Here is a 21,190-nt window from a genome sequence, read left to right on the forward strand (position 1 = left end):
GAACTATAATTAAAAAGAATATCATAAGAAATACATATATGTATAAATAAATCAGTATGCTGTACCCCAGAAATTAACATAACATTTGTAAATCGACTATACTTCAATTAAAAAAAAAAGGAAATATGCATGTTTGGTCTTTGTCATTTTTCTGTCACAGAGGTCCTAAAATCCTAGGAATTTCTCAAGAGATAAGAACAATAAAGGTGTTTTGGGTTATTTTAATGATGTGACTTTTGTACTGTACCTAAGTATAGGTCCTGGTTGCCGGGAGAACTAGCCAAATGATTGGAAGGTTGGAACTTTCAGGAGAGGAGAGGAGCTGGAGGAATCAGTCACCAAAGGCCAATAATTTAATCAATTGTGCTTGTGTAATGAAGCCTTCATAAAAAACCTAAGGGACTTGGTTTGGAGAGCTCCCAAGTTGTTGAATACATGGAGATTGGAGAGAGTGGTGCACCTGGAGAGGGCATGCAAGTTCTGTACCTTTTCCCCACACCTTACCCTATACATCTCATATCTGGCTTTTCCTGAGCTATATCATTTTATAATAAACCATTGTTCTAGTAAGTGAAATGAGTTCTGAGCTATTCTAGCAGATTACTCGAAGCAAAGGAGAGGGTTGTAAGAACCTCTGATTTATAACCAGTTAGTCAGAAGTATGGGTAATAATCTGGAGTTGCAGTTGGCCTCCTGAGTTGGAGGAGGTTGTTGGAATCTCCAATTTGTAGCTGATTGGTAACAAAATTGGCTTGGGATTAATGTCTGCCGTGAAGGGCAGTCTTGTGGGACTTCCCCTTTACCTGTGAAATATGATGCTATCTCTGGGTAGATACTGTCAGAATTGAGTTGAATTGAGCTTAATTATCAGATACTCTGCTGTCAAGAAATGTTTGATGTTGCGTGGGAAGCCCTCCTCCCCCACTGCCCCACACACAATGGAATTGGGTCCAGGTACCCAAAAGAGGTATCAAGACAGATATTTCAGGCAAAATTCCTCAAGGAAGTTCTCTGGCCAGATGAAGTTGAATTAGAATCAATATTTCAAGTAAAGGAAAGATAAATTAATATAACTGAAATGATTGAAAATTCTTATGACATATAAGCCTTACAAAACAATTGTATTTTTCCAATTTCTGTTACCATTGTGTTCTATAGAAATTATCTTTCCTGCTGAATGAATGGCATACTCTTTAATGACATCTAAATCTAATTCTATAAATTTTAACTTTCTGTTACTAAAATAGTTACATTCCAGCTAGTAAGACTTACTTTTGCTCATTTCATTTAAGTAAACACAAAGAAAAATACATACATAATTTTAAAATACAATGAATTTTCAATCATTACATCTCTGTGGCCAGAATGCAAATTAAGAAATAAAATATTACTAACATTATCCAGAAGCTCCACTTGTGCTGTGTTCTAGTTTCTATCCCCTATAAGGGTAATTATTGTCTTGACTTCTAACACAGTAGAGTAGCTTCCCTCATTTTGAACTCAGATGTAATACACCATATGATTCTTTTATATATGACTTCTTTTGCTTAGCTTTGTTTGTAAAACTCAGTCATTTTTGAAAAATAAAAATAGTTTGTTCCTTTTTATTGCTGGATAGTATTCTACTTTGTGAATATACTGCATTTTATCCTTTCTACAATTGATGGATAGTTTTTGGTTTTTACGAATAGTGCAGTTCATGCTTGTACATATCTTTTGGTAAACATAGGTAAGAATTCTTGAACTGCTAGTCATAGGGTATGCATATGTCAATTTTTAATAAATACTATTAAATAACTTTTTAGTGTTTGTACCAATTTACATTTCCACCAGCAGTGTATGAGAATTCCAGTGGCTTCACATCCTTGTTAACACTTAGTATTGTCTGTTTTTAAATTTTAGTTATTGTGGTGGATATGTAGTGATATCTCATCATGGTGTTAATTTGCATTTTCCTTGATACATTAATGATATTGAACAATTCTGTGTATGTATTTGCTATTTGAGTATTTTCTGAAATACTTGTTCAGTATTTGCCCATTTTGTATTGGGTTGTATGCTGTTAAAATTTTTAAAAATTGATATTTAGGAGTTCTTTATGTGTTTTGATTACAAGTCCCTTGTTAAAAAGACACACACATACACACACACACATACACACAATTATCTTATCTAATTCTATGGTTTGTCTTTTTACTCTCTTAATGGTGTCTGTTGATGTAAAACAGTTCTTTTAATGTAGTCCAATTAGTCAGATATTTTTCTTCATGGTGCTTTTTGTATGTTAAGAAACTTTATTCTACTTGAAGATCATGGATATATTCTATTATGTTTTCTTTTAGAAATTTCATTGGTTTACTTTTCATATTTAGATCTGTAATTCATCTAGAATTTATTTTTATGTATGGCTCAAGGTAGAGCTTAAGATTCAGTTTATTCATATAGACATCAAATTGACCCAGCATCATTTAACAAAAAGACTATGCTTTCCCCATTGCACTTTTGTATCTCCTTTGTTGTAAATAAAGGGGTCGTATAGATTGGACTCTATTTCTGGGCTCTGTTCTGTTTCATTGATCTAATTATGTGCCCATGTCGATACCTCACTGTCTGAACTATGTTCTTTTACAGTAAGTCTTGATATATAGTAGTTAAGGTCTTCAATTTTGTTGGTCCTGTCCCTTTGAAAACTTCATTCTCATGTTTCATTCAAAGCTTTCTCCCTTTATGTAAGTAGCTTAGTGTGGAGGGGAATATATAGACAGGTAACTCAGACCTATTTCCCCTTACCTTCCTGTTCCCTCTGTCCCTGAATCCTCCCTTTGCTTTGCTGGAGGAGGGCAAACGCCCTAAAGATGTCTTCTTATACAGCGTGACAGCCTGTGGCAAGGTTTCTTACCCTTTTGCCCTTGTCATTACTCTTCAACTGGTTTGTCAATAGCTTCCTACAGATAGACGTTGTTATACCCAACAGGTAGTCCCAGGCTGTATTCCTCTAATGTCTGTTTACCTCCTGCTGCATTGATTGATTTTTTGCCTGTGGCTCCCATTCTCATCTACTATTTGCTACCCCAATTTAGGCTCCCCTGGATCTGGACAGAATCCATATTCCATATATTTAGAAAATAAGCTGTCTGACATTTTGCCATTTCATCACCTCCCACCTTGCCTCAACTCCTGAAGCTCTGGGCTAGGTCAACAAAGAGAATGTTAAACCATGGATAGAACTTGTCAGTTATTCCTTCATACACACGCTTCCCAACTTTTTTTTTTTTTTTTTTTTTTAATCTCCTCTTTTCCTGTGCTTTGGGGAGGGAAGTCAATTCAGTGTTTTTCCCCTACACCTAAAGGAGGTAAGGAAAGCAGATTGCCTCTCTGCACAAAAGCTACATTCCTCTGGATGTGACTACATCATGCTCCTGTTGACTTAAAAGAAAAATGCACAACACAAGAATTGTGAGTGTAAGTTTTATTCAGGGTCTTTACTGAGGACTAATAGCCCAAGAGACAGGCTCTCTGTAGCTATGAGAAAACTGCTCTTAAGAGATAGAGGAGAAGCCAGTATATATATATGATTTGGCTAGGGACTACATGAAGTCAAGCATACACCTTGGTAAAAGATTACTGCTAGTAACAAAGAATAGATATCTCAAATTAATGATTTGAGTGCATTTCTATGTATGGAAGACACAGGAGTCTGAGTTTATTGAACTTCTTCCTGATGTACACATTTAACTAAGGGGACTGTTTTTCCAAAGCACAGAGGGTCTCATCCTGTTTTTCATCCTGAATTCTTCTTAGGGTACACTGTTGGTCAGCAATTACACTGGCTAATAATTTAATCCTTATAGAACTGGTTGATGAACAACATTTTTTGTTTTACACTCCCAATTCTTCTTTCTTAACTCTGAACTTTAAAAACATCTTGCAGCTCTGAGGTGGGAGAATCTCATGCCAATACCTGTGCCTTTCACCAACAAGGCTATCCTTGTAATCCTTGTGACTTTTGTTTACCTCAAGGCAGCAAAAGATATCAACCATATCACATATAAACTTGTTAAATATACAAGAAACCATGGGAAGCGTGAAACTACTAAAACCTAAATCACTGTTGATAATATGGTTGTAAAATAGCACAATTATTAGGAAATGTTTCTGAAATAAAAGTCATAAAGAGGAAATAATAGTAATACTGCATTGAAATTCCACATTATTTGACCAAGACTTTGGGGTGAAAGTGAGAAAAGAATGATATAAATTGTACTTTGTTAAGGATGGGCATAGTTACAATTTAATTCTTGATGCCAATAAGAAATACCTGTTTAATGTAGTTGCACAAAAATAAGGGAATGATGTAGTAGAAATAAAGTGTTAAGGAAAAATAACTAGTGAAGAATAAAGATATAAAGAAAACTTGATCATGAAAACAGAAAAAAGAGAAGAGGCAAAAAGAACAGGATAATAAAGACATTACATAACATATAGCCACAGGAATAATGCCAAATGTGAACAAATTAAAAGACAAAGTTTCTGAGATTATAAAATGAAAAAAGCCAACTGCATCTATGATGTTTTCAAGAGATACAGCCAAGATAAAATGACAAATAGAAGGAAAATAAATGTGTAGTCAAAACTATACTGGTTAAATGTAAACAAAGAGGAAGATGAACTAGCAATATTAATGACAGACAAAATATAATTCAAGATGGTGACCATTATATGAAATTAAATTGATTTTTTGTAATAACAAAATATATAATGTATAAATATGATGTATCATTCTTTTGGTTAACCAAGAAACATAACAAAACATGTAAAGCAAATTTATAAATATAAAGTTTGATAATAGTTCAATCACAGTGACATACTGTGCATGGTAACATTTCTCAGTGTTTGATGAAATAGACAAACTAGGGTTATAGATGGTATGAATTATGCAATTAATAAACTTGAAAAATGTACATCTTACTTTTAGAAACAGTATTTTTCACTGCTCATGTAACATAAGAAAACTGCATACTAGTTTTCAAAGAAAAGCTAAAGAAATTATTTGAAGTTGAGTAATTATTTTGTGATTATAATGTGACAAAACTAGAAATGTATCATTAAAAGAAAACAAATCTAAGTACTTAAAAATTTTAAAATGTGTACTAATTTTCAAAGTAAAAGGGAAATCAAAACTGAATTACAGGAGGAGGGTATGGCTCAGTGGTAAAGTGCGTGCCTATCATGTGTGAGGTCCTGAGATTCCCTGGACCTCCATTAAATAAATAAATAAACCTAATTACCTCCCCTCACAAAAAACAAAACAAAATGAAATGGTATTACAAACTGTATATGTAACAATTGAAATGAAAATATGACTTGTCAAAACCTAAGTGATGTGGACAAAACTATACTCAGTAGAAATATCATAGCCTGTAATGCTTTTACTTTTAAATAAGAATAAATTTAAATGAAGTAAGATTTCAACTCAAAAAGCTAGAAAAAAGACATAATAAATACTTAGATATCGAATTCTTACAGTTAACAGAAAGTATTAAATTAGAAAGTAAACAAATACATGAATAAATAAACACATCCTGTAGATGTTTGATTAAAATAAAGCTAATTGAATCTTTGAATATGACAATAAAATAGACCCACCTAGGCAAAGCAAGGAAAGGAAAATAATACAGACCATTAGGAATGAAAATGGTGATAGAACTGCAGATACAGATGATAACAATAAATAAAAAAAATGTGTAATTTATGTTCAATAAAATTAGAAAACCTAAATGGAAATAGTTGTCTTCCTAGAAAGATGTAAATGACAGAATTGGTGCAAGACAAAGTTGATTGTATTGATAGGTCAGTAACAATAGAAGACACTGGTAATTTTAAGGATTTACTCCACTGAAGTGCTAGTCCTTGATGATTTTACATGTTTATTCTTTCAAATATTCAGGTAACAGACACTTTCTCTGTTAGTAGATTTATTCTGGAATTTAAAAAACAAAAAAAAGGGCAGAAAACTCTTCCATTTGCATAACCATGATAGCAAAACTGAAATAAAAGAGACCAGAAGACTGGAGACCAATTTTGCATATAAATATGGGTACAAAATCCTAAATTACAAATAGCAATCTAGGATTATGTTAAAATATGTATACCATAGGTAGACATGTTTACTTTCAGGAGTATGAAGATGTTACTCATCAAGAATTAAATATATTAGTGTATTAAAAGAGAAAACTCATTATCATCCTGAAAGATCTAAATAAATTTAATGAGTCATAACAGCATTCCTTCTTTACTCTTCCTACAGAAATAATGATGATTACTTTGTTTCAGGCAATGTGCTAGCACTTTACATGGGCTAGCTAATGTAATCTTTACAACATCCCTATGAAGTAGCTGTTATTGTTACGTACGTTTTATAGATGAAGAAACTGAGGCACAGAGTGGTTACATAATCTTTCCTGCAGTTAGAAATAGAAGCAGAATTTGAACTTAAGCAGTTTGAATTCTGAGTGTGCTTTTATTCACTATGTTATTCTGCCTCTTTTTGTTCATTACCGAAGGAATAAAAGCTTCCTGAATATGGTGAAAAGGTGTCCATGAGAATCCAACAGCAAACATCATACTAAATGGTGAGACCCAACAACCATGCCATTAATTCATCGACAAGAGTCATACTCTCGTTATTTTAGTGGTTTTAGCCATTGGGGTTGTAAGGGAAAAAAAATCCAGGAAAAGTCAACTGATTAGCAGTTTAACACCATCTATAACCTTAAATCCCCCTTGCCATGCAACATAACATATTCTCAGATTCTAGCAATTAGAACATGGACATCTTTGGGATACCATTATTCTGACTACCACAGCACCCTTGGAAATACTGTTACCTAAGCAGAGAGTATGAGAATAATAACAGTTGCCACCCAAATCAGTGTTTTGCTTGGCAACTAGAGATTTGTAGAGGGTATAATGATGATCAATTTTTGGATTAGCTGTGTTTAAATCTTATTTGCTATACATATGAATATAGGCCCAAGAAAATCAGACTTTTAGTTTATTTAGGAGTAACCTTTAATATGTGAATGCTTAGCAAATAAAATAGTCTCACTAATCAATCTCCAGGTTACTTGAAATTTCCGTGGAAAACCTATTTTGCTTATATTTGTTCTAAAACATACTAATCCAATTTGTTACATTAGTACAAGTAGTATAACAAAAGAAATTAAATCTTTGATAATTGGGGATCTCATATTGTCTCGGAGCATTCATTCTAGGCAAAAATTGTCACGTATAAAATTTAAAAAATATACACAGGTACATATAGGAGATGGAATTTAGTGTAAATTAGACCAAGTATCTATAAACTGCCTTTTTGGGAATAAATATGTAATAAGCATTTAAAACTTTTTCAAGACATCTCTTAAAGATACTCAGAAATTCTTGCATTTTATAAAACAGCCTTAAGTTAATCAATGTTTTAATATAGGCCCTCTTTTTAAATTTGAGGATTATCTTTGAGAAACAAGAGGAGTGCAGTGCAGAAAGTTGAAATGAAGTAGAGCATTAGTTCAAAGCTTGAGCTTTTGAACATCAAATTTTTTTTTAAAATTAAGTTTTCAGTTGGAAGATATGGGTCTGGCTTATTTATAATTTTTCAAATGTGTGTGGATGTTCTATGGATATGTGTATATGTGCCTAAAGCAGTTGAATATATTTATATGCATTCTGAATTTCTATTCTAAACCTCCTTGTTTAAAAAAAGATATATCCACATCCATTCTGTTTAGGAAAGGAGATATACATTGGAGATTTTTTCCCCTATGCTCCTATTGTGATTAATTCATTTTTTTTTTCTGATAATGGGAAATGGAGGTGGTATAGGTAAATGAAATCTATAGACCTTGAATCTTATTTTAATTATAACTATCAGTATCTTCCCCTACTAAATATTTATAAGGTCTAATAACATGCAGGAAATTTAAAAATAATTTGAGCTAATTTATAGTATTTCCTCATTTATTTTCCATTCTTTGCTGGAGGTATTCCTGAGCAACCTAGTGTTCTAGTCAGTTTTAACCGAAACTTGACTTTCCCCCAAAGACACCACTGCCCTTGCAGTTCTCTCTAATAGAGATATCTCATCATCCATGCATTTCACACATGGTACAAACCTCAGTTATTCTTTCACTCATATCCTATCCATATGGATACCATCTCCCGTGGGTTTTATAAAATAGACATATCTGCTTGAATTTCCTTCCTCTTCTTTACCTCTGTATCTCCACTAGTTCAGATTTCTTTGTTTCCTCCCTAGATTGTTGAAACAGACTACAAACCTGACTCCCTGCAATCAGTTTGTTCACTCTGTTCACCGTCCAGCTGTCATTAGAGCTCTCATTTTAAAACACTGACCAGATCCAGAAACGTGCTTAGTATCTTTCTGATAACCTCCTAGGTCCAAATTGCTTACAGAATAAAGACTATGCTTCTTAGCATGTTATAAGGTTCTTCATAATCTAGAGCAAACCTATCTTTTCTCCTCTCATGTTTGATTGTTTTTTTGAAAATTTTTTCTTGAAAAATACATGACAATTTTGACTATTCAAATAATTCAGAAGTAACTATTTTGCATACATTTTTATATTAATGCAAATATTTCTCATCATTACAATGAGAATTATAATAGTATCTGTCTCATAGTTGATGTATGGATATAAATGAGTTAATGTAAAGCATTTAGGATATTGACATACACAATATTATGCAGCTTGTTTATTTCCTTTAATATGTTTTCAAGGCCAGTACATATAGATCAAACTTACTTGTTTTAATAGTTGCAATATTCTGTAGTGTAATTAAGTCCTAATAAAGTTTTCCCTTTTGATGGGCATTCATGAGCTTTCTCTTTTTTACTATTAAAATTATACAATAAATATTTTCATGCCAGTAGTCTTCATTTCATAGGCATCTAGAGGGATTTGCCGGAAAAAAGCTGTGAAATGTAATCTATGTACCGCCGACTATGAACAATAGTAAAAAAAATCTCATTCTAGTGCCACAATAGAGAAATTGGTGAATATAAGAGAACCCCTAGGAACAGACCAGCAGTGCATACAGGCATACCTTCTAGATATTGTGGATTCGGTTTCAGACCACTGCAATGAAGCAAATATCACAATAAAGTGAGTTGTATGAATTTTTTTGTTTCCCAGTGCATGTAGAAGTTATATTTATACTATACTGTAGTCTGTTAAGTGTGCAGTACCATTGTGTTCAAAAAGCAATGTACATACCTTGGTTAAAAAATACTTTATTGCTAAAAAATGATAATCATCATCTGAGCCTTTAACAAGTTGTAACCTTTTTGCTGGTGGAAGGTCTTGTCTTAATGTTGATGGCTGCCAACTCTTCAAGGTATCGGTTGCTTAAGGTTGAGGTGGCTGTGGCAATTTCTTAAAATAGCACAACACTGAAGTTTTCCCCATTCATTAGCTCTTTCTTCCATGAACAATTTCTTCATAGCATGCAGTGTTGTTTCATATCATTTTACCCACAGTAGAACTTTCAAAATTGGAGTTAGTCCTCTCAAACCCTGACACTGCTTTATCAACTAAGTTTATGTAATATTCTAAATTCTTTGTTGTCATTTTAACAGTCTTCGCAACACCTTCTCTAGGAATAATTCCACCTCAAGAAACCATTTTCTTTGCTCATCCCATAAGAAGTAACTCTTCACCCACTCAAGTTTTATCATGAAATTGTAGCAATTCAGTCACAGCTTCAGGCTCTGCTTCTGGTTCTAGTTCTCTTGCTATTTTCACCACATCTTCCTGCACTCAAGTTTTGAGCCCCTCAAAGTCATCCATGAGGGTTGGAATCGGCTTCTTCCAAACTCCTGTTAATGCTGATATTTTGACCTCTCCCCATGAATCATGAATGTTCTTAATGGCATCCAGAAGGGTGAATCCTTTCCAGAAGGCTTTCAATTGACTTTGCTCAGATCCATTAGAGGTATCATAGTCTTATGAAATGTATTTCTTAAATAATAAGACTTAAAAGTTGAAATTACTTCTTGATCTGTGGGCTGCAGAATGGATGTTGTGTTAGCAGGCATGAAAACAACAATCTCATTGTATACCTCCATCAGAGCTCTTGGGTGACCAGGTACATTGTGACTGAACAGTAACAATTGGATAGGAATCTTTTTTTCTGAGTAGTAGGTCTCAACAGTGGGTTTAAAATATTCAGTAAATCATGTTGTAGACAGTTGTGCTGTCATCCAAGCTTTCTTGTTCTATTTATGAGCACAGACAGAGTAGATTTAGCATAATTCTTAAGGGCTCTAGGATTTTGGGAATAGTAAATGAGCACTGACTTCAATTGAAAGTTATCTAATATTTACGGATATTAAACATACCTTTCTGTGAATGATTTTTAATTTAATTTCATTGGCGTCAGAGAACATATTTTCTGTCATTTGAATCTTTTATATTTACTGAGATTTGTTTTATGATCCACAGTATGATATATTTTGATAAATGTCCTTTGTTCACTTGAAAATGTAGTCTGCTGCTATTGGGTAAGTGTTCTGTAAATGTCAGTTAGGTCAGGTTGATTGGTAGTGTTAGTCAAGACTTACTTTTACTGAATTTCTGTTTACTTGTCCTATTAATTGTTGAGAGAGGGGTGTTGAAATCTCCAAGTATAAGTGGGTAGGTCTATTTCTCTTTGCAGTGGTATCAGTTTTTGCTTCATGTATTTTGAAGTTCTGTTATTAGATGCAAAAAACCACTTAGGATTATTATGTTCTTCTGATAAATTAGCTTCTTTATCATTATGAAGTGACTTAATCCCTTGTAATATTCTTTGCTCTGAAATCTGGTTTGTCCAATGTTAGTATAGTTATTCAGCTTTCTTTTGTTAAGTGTTAATATGATTTTTATGCCCTTTACTTTTAACATACTTGTATCTATATTTAAAATGAATTTCTTGTAGTGGACTTATAGTTGGGTCTTACTTTCTTTAATCCATTCTGATGATTTTACTGTTAACTGAGGTGGTTAGAAAATTGATAGATAATGTAATTATTGATATGTTATGTTTAAATCTGCTTGTAACAGTTTGTTTTGTATTTGTCTCAACTATGCTTTCTCTTTTCTGCTTTTTTCTTTAGACTCTTTTGGATTATTTTTCATTATTTTATAGATTATTTAAAATAAGTACAGTGCATTTGTTTTAACACTTGTTTTACCTATGGCTTATTTATTCATTAAAAATAATCCTTTATTTAATTTTTAAATTTATGTAATTTAGCATGCATTTATTAAGTAGCTGTTGTGTTGAGTGTTTAGAGAAAGAATTATTGCAGTAGGTGAATCTTCATCTGGGTTTTGGAGGAAAGGTAAGGTATGAATTGGTTAGAGAATCTATTATAGGTTAGTAGAAGGGCATGATTAAAAGCACAGAGGTGGGAAGTTAATAGGGAAAGACCAGATGAACTTAGCAGGAGGAACAAAAGTACAACAATTTTAAGAATATAATAGGGGATTGAAAATGCTTCAATGATTGATTTAAAAAAAAAAGAATGTTAAAAGCTTAACAATCTTAATGAAATTGTAAAACATATGCACATTTTATAACTTTCCTGGTTTAACTATTACTTTTTTTTAATACTTAGGAGGTAAGCTCCCATTAAATGAAAGAAACCACTGGATTGAAATAAAGTTAAAACATTGCAATTGACTAATTATGTTTGGATATTAGTTGCTTCAAGACCTTCTTTATTTCCAAATAAATTGTTTAATTCTCATCTAACTTGACCTCTCTTCTTTTTGGAACAATTTCCTGTTTTAAAATGTAAAATGATTTCTCTTGGTTTTATTTATTCCAGAACAACTCTCAGTGTCCTTCATACAACTTATTCCCTCTGCTGGACCCTTATGTACTGTTAATTAAACATGGTTCTGTTGTCTATCCCACATTTCTCTCATTTTTCTTTTTCTCATTGTATACTTTCATATAAGTTCTCTGACAGTTTCAGTGAGGTCTGGGAGGTTTTCAGGCTTTGAGTTGCCTTGTACTTCGAACTATCTACCCAACTCAGGTTTCAATTTTTTTAACCAGGGATTGATACTTTTAAACTAATATCAACCATTGAGAGAAGGTTTCACATGTACACATTTTCCCTATATACACATTTTCCACTGAGGTATTTAAGTCTAATGCCCTCCCTCATACAGAGTCTGATTTCAGGCACTCCCATGGTTTTACCTTCTATTTAATAATAATTAGTTCTAACAAACATAATAGATGCCAGTAGTATGTTCTACTACCGCCCTAAGTGCTTTATGGGTATTGATTCATTGACCCTGACAACACCATAAAGTAGTACTATTATTATCATCTCTATTTTGTAGATGAGGAATTGAAATTCAGTTAGGTTAAATACCTCATCAAGGGCTACCCCCAGCAGTAATGGAGCCAGAGTTTTGAACTCAGGTAGTCTAACTTCTAACTAGATATTTTTGTAGTCTTCTGGGGATTCTTACTTTTATGTAAGTATATCAGTTACTTAAAATTGGGTCTCCAGACCTGAAGTCATAGTTTGCTCTTCGTCTGCAATGTCTTCCCCCAAGCAGATTTGCTTCTTTTTTCACATCTTTGTTAATGTTGTCATTTTCCTTCCAGTCGTCTAGGCCTGAAGTTTGAGTCAGTCTGTGCTACTACTTTTTTGTTCCTTCAGTTGATGCCTGATTCTTATTGATTTGTCCCTTTAATAACTATCAAATAAATGCATTCTACTCATTTTCATCATCTCACCTTAAAGTTGGTTGTGATCTCTTGTTTGGAATAGCTATTCTTTTCTCAGAGATGCCTGTATGCTCTCTGATACCCAATTATCTTACTACTCTGGAATTGTTAGTTATTTGTCTGTTTTCCCCATTAGAGTCTTTTCTTGTAAAGAAGAACCTTGAATTATGATTTTGTATTCTCAATGCCTTGCTTAATATGTGACATACAATTAGTATATAGTAAATATTTTGTGAATACCTAAATTAGTTTGTCATTAGATGTTAGTTTTAATGGCTCTGATAACATCAGATAAAGTCATTTTTTTGGTGTACTTTTGGAAAATTGTTTTTCAGTGCCTTATTTTTTCAAAAGCTATACATAGTTTTTGTGTAACTGTAGTGATCAAGGATAGAGTGTACTCACTCTTTCATATAGTTATGTGTTATCTTCAGAACATATATAGTAAAATAATAACTTCAGAACTGTTAGAATCTTATTATGGTTTGTGACAATCCAACTAATTATATTTTCATGAATGAAATACTTATTATATTCTCTTGGTAGCAATGGAACAGCAAAAAGTGTTTCTATTCTTCCCATATGCAAAAATATCTTATAACTTATAACTATAATCACTGTCATCTCAGAATGTGTTAAAAGGGAGGAGGCAGGTGTCATAAATCTTTATTCTTTGGTAAAGAATATAGTAGCTGAATGTTAGTTGCGTCCAATATTTAAGTAATGATAGAAAGTGATAGGGAATTTTGGGGTACAAATTTAATGCATGGCAGTGGGCCTACATTTGCTAATAATTTCTGAAGGTAGTTATATTCCCTAATAATTTTCCTGCATCAAATAAATGAAGTTACTGTTCTGAGGGGAATGCATAAAAGGTGGCAATCATTTCCTACATGACTAAAATTTTCGTGTGCATCATGCTTCTGACTGTGGGACTCTCAGGCTTTTTGTTTTTCAAAGCACGATTCTGCTTAACCGTTAACTCTGCGCTTATGCTTTATTTGCAGCATCTGGCGAGGCCCCAATGTGAACTGCACAGACAGTTCGGGTTACACTGCTTTACACCATGCGGCCTTAAATGGACATAAGTAAGTGCCATTTATTTGGACTGGGGTCTTTGTGTATTTAGTTACCTGTGATGAAGTTAATTGTGTCTGATGATACCTGTCTCATGTTGCCATGAGTCCCCTGGGCTTAGGTGAATTTGGAGAGGCACGAGGTGTCAACAGTGACAAGTTGAAAGTGGTAGAAATGTTGCTGAGGATGATTATGTGCAGAGTGTAAATCATGTCAAATATCACACAGGGAAAATGGAAGAACAGACAGGACCATGAGGGAGTGGGATAAACTACTTAATTAAACTTCCCTGATTTTTGGGTGTCTTCACCAAGTATGGGATTATTCACTGGGAATGAAATCTTAATAAAGTCTTGCTGTTACAAGCTGTGGGCATTTACATGAACCACTTCAAAATTCTTCAGATTAAGCCAAAATGCTTTCTGTTTGTCATTGACGGATGGCCTTTCTGGTTTTGAATTTCTTTAATCTATGGAATTATGTTTCAAATAATGTGATCCTGTACAGTTTGGAGAGTGAAAGAATGTACAGCCTTAACCACCACTTTATTAACAGTGTTTTAGCCAGGTAACCTAATGGTTTAGTGACAGAGTCAAAATGTGAGGAGTCCTCTGAATGATTCAAATGTTCCACTCTCTGTCATCAAAGGAAAAGTGACCCCTTTCAGATGTCTCCCCCTCCTATCTTTTTTTCCTTTGCTTTAAATGATTCAAGTTAGTCTTTTCAGATCTGGATCTTGTAATTTCGCTTCAGTTTTTTAGATGTGGTAGTTACTGCCTTAAAAATGCTAGTTCCCTTTCACTTTCCCACCTCACATTTCTTTTATTCTGTGAATTGAGACACAAGGGACTTAGTTATACTCAATCAAATCTTATGGGCTTAAAGCTCTTATGCAAGAAACATCATTTTTGTCATTATTTATCATTATTACATTTTTATCTTAAAACTTACTGCATAAATCTAATATTATCATTCTGTTTGAAGAATCATCTGGATTATGTAAAATATCATAATGTTTTATCACTTAGATTATTAGTATCAGTATTTCCAAATTACACTTCTTTTCATCCAGCCATTGTTCTATATTGTATCAACTTATATACCATCTAATTTAGAACTTTTTATTTTGCTGACTCTTTTTCAGCTATATTGCTGTCCTCTGTATAGTGGAAAATGTGCCCAGATCCCTACCATCTGAATCTTTTAAAGGAATTGCTATTTATTCTTTTTTGTACCTGGGTCATCAGGAGCGAAGTCAATTAAATTAGCCCAGGGTATACAATACTGATATCTTCTCTGCCATCCTAGTTGTGGATTCAGGGTGGTACCATATTTCTTAGTTCCAGTTGGAAAGACAGACTATCAAATCTAATGGATAGAAGATCTTGAACCTGACAATTTGAGCTATACTACTTTTCTTGTCTATCTCAGCTTGACATCATAAAGACTTCTGCAAATAATATTGTCCCCCAACAAACATATCCCTCCTTGATTTTCAGTGAAGTTCTAACCACTGAGGTTTATTTCCCTGAGGCCTATTACATAATTTTTAGTTTTTATTGGCAGTGTGCAAAGTGAGGGAAATTTAGGTGAATTGAATAGCAGTCATTACAATTATCACAAAGAGATGGGGGATTTGACTATATACCTTTTAAGATCTCTTTAATTGCAGATGTTCTCTGAGAATTGTATGTCTCTGCTTTGCTTTTATCTAAAGGACTCATTTGTCTTTTCTTTTTAACACTTTCTAGAAAGATTTTACTTAGTGTCATTCTGTAGGCATTGGAAAAAAAAGGAAAATTCTAATCCCATCCCTCCCTCTCTGCTGGTTACGTGACCTTGAGCCATTTAATTCAGCTCTTTGGGTCTCAGTTCAATGTACTGAAAACACTGGCTGAATATTTTTCATTATTCCTTCCTATTATAACATTTTATGATATACTATCGTTATTATTTGTGGCTCAGTTATGTACTATGATGCTATAATTCTAAAATTTGGATTTTCATCTAGAGTATAAGATGTCTTGATTTTAAATTATTTAAATTATCAAAGACCTTTAAAATTAGAGATTACTACTCTACTTTCCTCACTGTTCTCATTTAACAGTTGGAGAAAAAAGACTGCTCTGGATAAGTGACTTAGTGGCTACTTAGATATTAAGCTGGGGCTATATCTACAGTCTAAGTATTCTAGTTCCACATGTATACTTTTTACCAGTACTTTACATTATCTCCCCTTGTGGCTGTATGCACATAAGTTTTCTGAATTCTTATTGGTTTTTCTCTGTCATGTTATGTATTTCTAGGCTGCCTCCCATTGTCATCAAGTAGTATGTTCTCATGTAATGTTAATTTAAATATTGGCTTAAGAAGAGATATTTGAAGGAGATAAAAGTGTCACAGAATATACCTCAGAGCCAGAAGATAATGGTTTTACCTTTCTTTGTCTTTGCTATTCTCACTTAGCATAGGTAATGGTCAGTTGATTGTGTTTATTCTTCCCAAGCAAGCCTTAGCAGGCAGCATAGAAACACATCTTTTCTGTGTTTGTTACTGCTGCTCTTATATCCATCAGCTCTAGATTGTTTCCATAAACACTATGATTTCTAGGCTGAAGTTCATGAAATTATAGAACTGGAATTAATGTTACAGGGTCCTGTAGTTTATTCTTTTATTTTAGCACATGCTTTTCGCCTCCCCCAGTATATAACCTATGGCCTTTACACTGCAAATTAAGGCTGTATCCTCTTTATTTTGTACATTTTATCAGGAGCTCTTGTTTATCACTGCTTGTTAATCCGCGAATGGAGCAGCATTTTGTTGAAGTACATTATTTGATAATTAACAGTTCATCTCTGCTTAGCCAAATTAGGGCACAATAGAAAATGTACTCTATTGGTGACTTCCTGAGTCATTTGCAATTACAAATTAGAAAATTATTACTTTCAAACAATAGAGAAAAACATGGTCAGTAGAACGAAATTCACTAGTAATGATTATAAATAAATTATTTCAATAGATAGGCTAGAGATCTATCCATTTCTCTTTCTCTTTTATCCTCTTTTAAAATATAAAGGATTCATTGTCTCTCTCACATATTTCTACTGCAGATTAGATTCCTTTAATTCTCTTCTGAATAGCAATCAGCGGGTCTTTTCTCCCTCCTTCCCGCCTACCCTCCCTCCAATTCTCCTTCCTTCCCTCCCTCCCTCCTATTCCTCCCTCTTTCCCTCACTCCTTTCCTCACTCCCTCCTTTCTTTCCTTCCATTTTTCTGCCTTTCCTTCCATCCCTCTTTTCTTTTCTTTTTCTTCTTCTGTCCTTTCCTCCTGTCTTTTAAAATAATAATCTTATCATTCCCTATAAGGTTTTACTAAACCTGTGTATTCATATTTCATTTCAGTTTTCCTTCTCTTAGCATATTTCTTTTTCTTTTCTTTCTTTTTTTTTTTTTTTTGGTTAAGTTTCATCTCATTAAACTATATTGAGTACATTGTGATTCTTGGATACTGTTTTGAAAAATGTCAGTACTAAATTATTATTGTATCCTTCAAATATGTATGTACTTTGATATGTGTGGGGTTAAAATTTTTTTATTCTTGCTTCTCATTCTTTAGACATTTAATGCTTGAATCCTAGACTCTGTTATCTATAATCCAAATTGTTTCTCAAAGTGGATCTAGAATCCAGATAGTAAGCTATCTGATTTGCTCAGAGTAGGTTTTCTAATGAAAGAAAGGTATTTCCTCTAAAGACTTGTATAATCTAGTCCATGAAGTTGCTCTTTGAATAACCTATAAATATCTTTTAGTTGATTGCTTCATTCTTGGATAGGGATATTAACTAGTTAAAATTTGCCTTTATTCACTATAGAAATCTATGAGAGTGAATTCAGTACATAAAGGAGCTTCAGCTAGAAAATGGAATGTATTGTCCTAAAGTCAAACATATTTGCAACTTTGTTCCCATTAAGAAGAGATAAAATCTTCAAGAAAGTCTGAAATTAAAATGGCCATAATGAATTTGAGAATTTTATTACTTTTTTAATACTAAATCCATATGAAGATGATTTGCATTTATTTCAAAATTCTTTGGATTACTATTAAGCACAGGAGAATAGAACAAAATGAGTATCTTTGGTTAATTATAGGGAAACTTGATGTTGAGGTAAACAAATTTGTTATATTGAACCTTCCCAATTAATTTAATTTTGATCAGATCATACACAGAACTTCTTAAAAGACATTTCATATTAATGAGAAGTATTATTTATGTCTATCAGAGAATGAAACAAATTAAACATAATAGCAAAAATCAATACTTTTAGAATTCCTATTTTTACCTGAACTTACATATGTTAGCCTCAAGCTACAAAATGTTGCAATGATTTAAATTGGATTATTATTAAATTTGATTTTTTTGTTTTTTTCTTTTTCAGTTTTATTAGGTAGAATTATTACAGTTCGACTGCACATACACATTATATTGCATGTAAATACATATATATTGATATTTTGTTGTGCTCCTGGGAAACTGAATTATTTTTCCTGTGATCTCATCAACCACATTTACTTTAGTGTTTTAGCATTTCTTATTTATCAAATTCTGTTAAGAAAGAATACCACTTTAGGTTTCAGATATGAGAATTACTTCCCTGCTTGCTATTCTATAGCCAGTGTTCATCAATATAACTTAATATTTCAAGCCAGGTAACCAAGCACAGTCAACATGTTCATTTCTTGATACCTCTGGAAGATAAAAGATGGAACTTAAGTAAAAAAGAAAAATGGATGTTAAATAAGTTTATTATGTTTGCAATATATACATATATCAGATCATCATGTTGTATACTTCAAACTAAAATCATGTTATATGTCAATTATATTTTAAAAAAATTGATTTGGTGGAATTCTTGTGTTAACTAGCCTTCTTGTTTAGATACTAAACAAAGTACCTGGGAATTAATTTGTTCTTAATGATCCTGGATGAAAAAGGCCTGTGTAATATATATTACTTGTGATATACATGGATGCATCATAAGAAAGATTAATGACAATTTGTTGATTAATATTTTACTTAAGATTCAGTAAGACCAACAGGCACTAAAAGATATAACTTTGTATTTCACAAGTATGTTTTCACATTAGAAATTTGAGCTCAGCCAGTTCATTAGCCAGTATCTCTGAATAAGAGGAAAGACTCAACTTAAATAAAATTTAAAAAACAAATTTCAATTTAAAAATAAACAAATATAATAAGATACTTATTTAATAAAATGAATAAGTTTTTAAAAAACTTAAGTAAAAACAATAGTATTTAGTTAAGATCTTAGTATTCACCAAAAATAATTTTATAAACATACAGATTATTCTTTTCTGATTTAGATACTAGATGGTAGTAATACTTCACAATACAAATGATCAAGAAGTTAACTCATTTTTTTCACCATATCATAAATTTTCCTGATAAAGAAAAATTCAATGCATATCACTTACATTGTTAGAAAGTGTCAAAAAAAATTGAGCCAAAGCACATATTAAACTGAATGGTCTGAGTGAGAGTGGAAGAAAATAGTACTGATGATCCCATCACACTTTCTTCTTTCCTCTTAGAAAGGAAATGCTTTTAGAAGTTTCAGAATGTTTTTTTATTTGCTTAGGCATTGAGAAATGAAATTAAAGCCTTTCATGTAACTATCTTCCTCTGATATATGAATTTGGTTTGGAGAAGGCTTTTTTTTTTTAAATAGGATAAATTCTACTTGTTACATCCAGGTGTAACTGTACTCCCTTTGGTATTATTTTACCTTTTATTTAAGTGCTGATAAATTTCAGTTAAAAAAAGATCACTAGGATTGTTCAAAATTGCAACAGAAAGCTTTGAGAATAGTTTTTGATTGTATACAGTTTTATAGTCATATTTATTTCTCATTTGATTCACATTTTGAGACCCGCAGCATTATGTAATCTCTAAATTCTATTTTAACAATATCTGAAGGAGAGACAGAGGTTATTTGAATTGTCCGAGGCAATCAAGTTAGTAAGTATTATTAGAGAGTTGGGACTTTACACCAGAACTTCTGATTCTTAGCTGCTTTTGTTGAATTCATAAATATTGAATCATTTTCACCTCTTTGTAAGTTATTTCTCTCAGAGTAGAAGACCCTATATAACAACTCTTACCTGGCAGAGAGGTGAGAAGAAGCATAGGAACTGGACAAATTTCAGGTTTCCTTCTGCTTTTCAGACTTTTTTTTTCAAGGTGATTTGACAAGCATTTTTACTTAAAGGATTTTATTTTTACTTGGGGCGAGAGCTAATATTTGTATAGTGTTTTACTGTTTAATGAGTGGCTTCTATTTTATGTTCTCATTTAATGTTCATATCAGTCTTGAGCAATAGGCACTATTATTATTATTATAGTATTTTCTACAGGAAAGAAAAAGAAATATGAGACTACATAATACTCTAGGATCGTATCATTAGGAGGTTTGCATAGCTGGGACTTAAATCCAAGTCTTCTAATTTCAGATCTTATAAAATAATACTGTTTTAGAAAAGAATGTTAAAAAGAGATTCATTTTTATTTTCTCTGAAATCTTATTGTTAGAAATTGTGTCAGTGGTAGAACTTGTCTCATAAATGAATTTTCCTCTTGAAATAATTTCTTAGGCTTGGAGGAGGAAGGCAAAGGAGTGCACAAGTATAAACAACACACATTCAAAGTATTTGGTGTGCCATGGCTGAAAAGTTATTAAATTTTGTGGCGGGGGGGGGACTTGGACTTAAACTACAGGGTCCCTTTCCTACTGTGCTGTCTGCTTTCTCTTTTATATGAATCTTCAATCTCTTAATCCATTTCTCTATAGGAATGATGTGTAAACTCCCTAAATATCTCTTAGTGGTATGATAACTTTTTTTTTGTAAACAGGGAGTTTGCTTGTACCTCAACTCTTCCTTTAGACTAAATCTCAGACATGAGTTATCTGGAAAGATCTCCCTCCCTTTTTAAAAAGATGGGAGGAATTATCCTTTTAATTATTTTATTTAACTTATTCAGTTAATCAAATTAGATAAATGTTTGCCCAAATGAATTTTATTAAGTAGTGTTATGGGTTAGTCAGTGCCCTGTGTATGTGGTGTGGTTGTTTCCAGGTGAGTTAAACAGCCAAATGTTGAATAGGCAAACTCTTAAACTGATTTTATGTCTCAGTACTATGAATTACTCTAAATTGGCAGCTGGTATCTAGTACACTTTTATACTTATCTGTTTAATAAAATCTGTATAGTTCAGCATATTTTCTT

The 21,190-nt window shown here is 32.6% G+C and overlaps 1 protein-coding gene across 5 annotated transcripts in view; it reads left to right on the forward strand.

The window, feature by feature from the left end:
• ANKS1B (ankyrin repeat and sterile alpha motif domain containing 1B) overlaps positions 1-21,190 on the forward strand; it is an 860,521-nt gene that overhangs the window by 99,924 nt on the left and 739,407 nt on the right. For all 5 annotated transcript variants that reach the window (XM_032493560.1, XM_032493561.1, XM_032493562.1 and 2 more), the window contains exon 2: positions 13,818-13,898. In XM_032493560.1, the coding sequence (XP_032349451.1) occupies positions 13,818-13,898 (81 nt within the window). The remainder of the gene's footprint in view (positions 1-13,817; positions 13,899-21,190) is intronic.

The sequence above is a fragment of the Camelus ferus genome, chromosome 12 (assembly GCF_009834535.1).
Source record: "Camelus ferus isolate YT-003-E chromosome 12, BCGSAC_Cfer_1.0, whole genome shotgun sequence".
NCBI classification, from domain to species: domain Eukaryota; kingdom Metazoa; phylum Chordata; class Mammalia; order Artiodactyla; family Camelidae; genus Camelus; species Camelus ferus.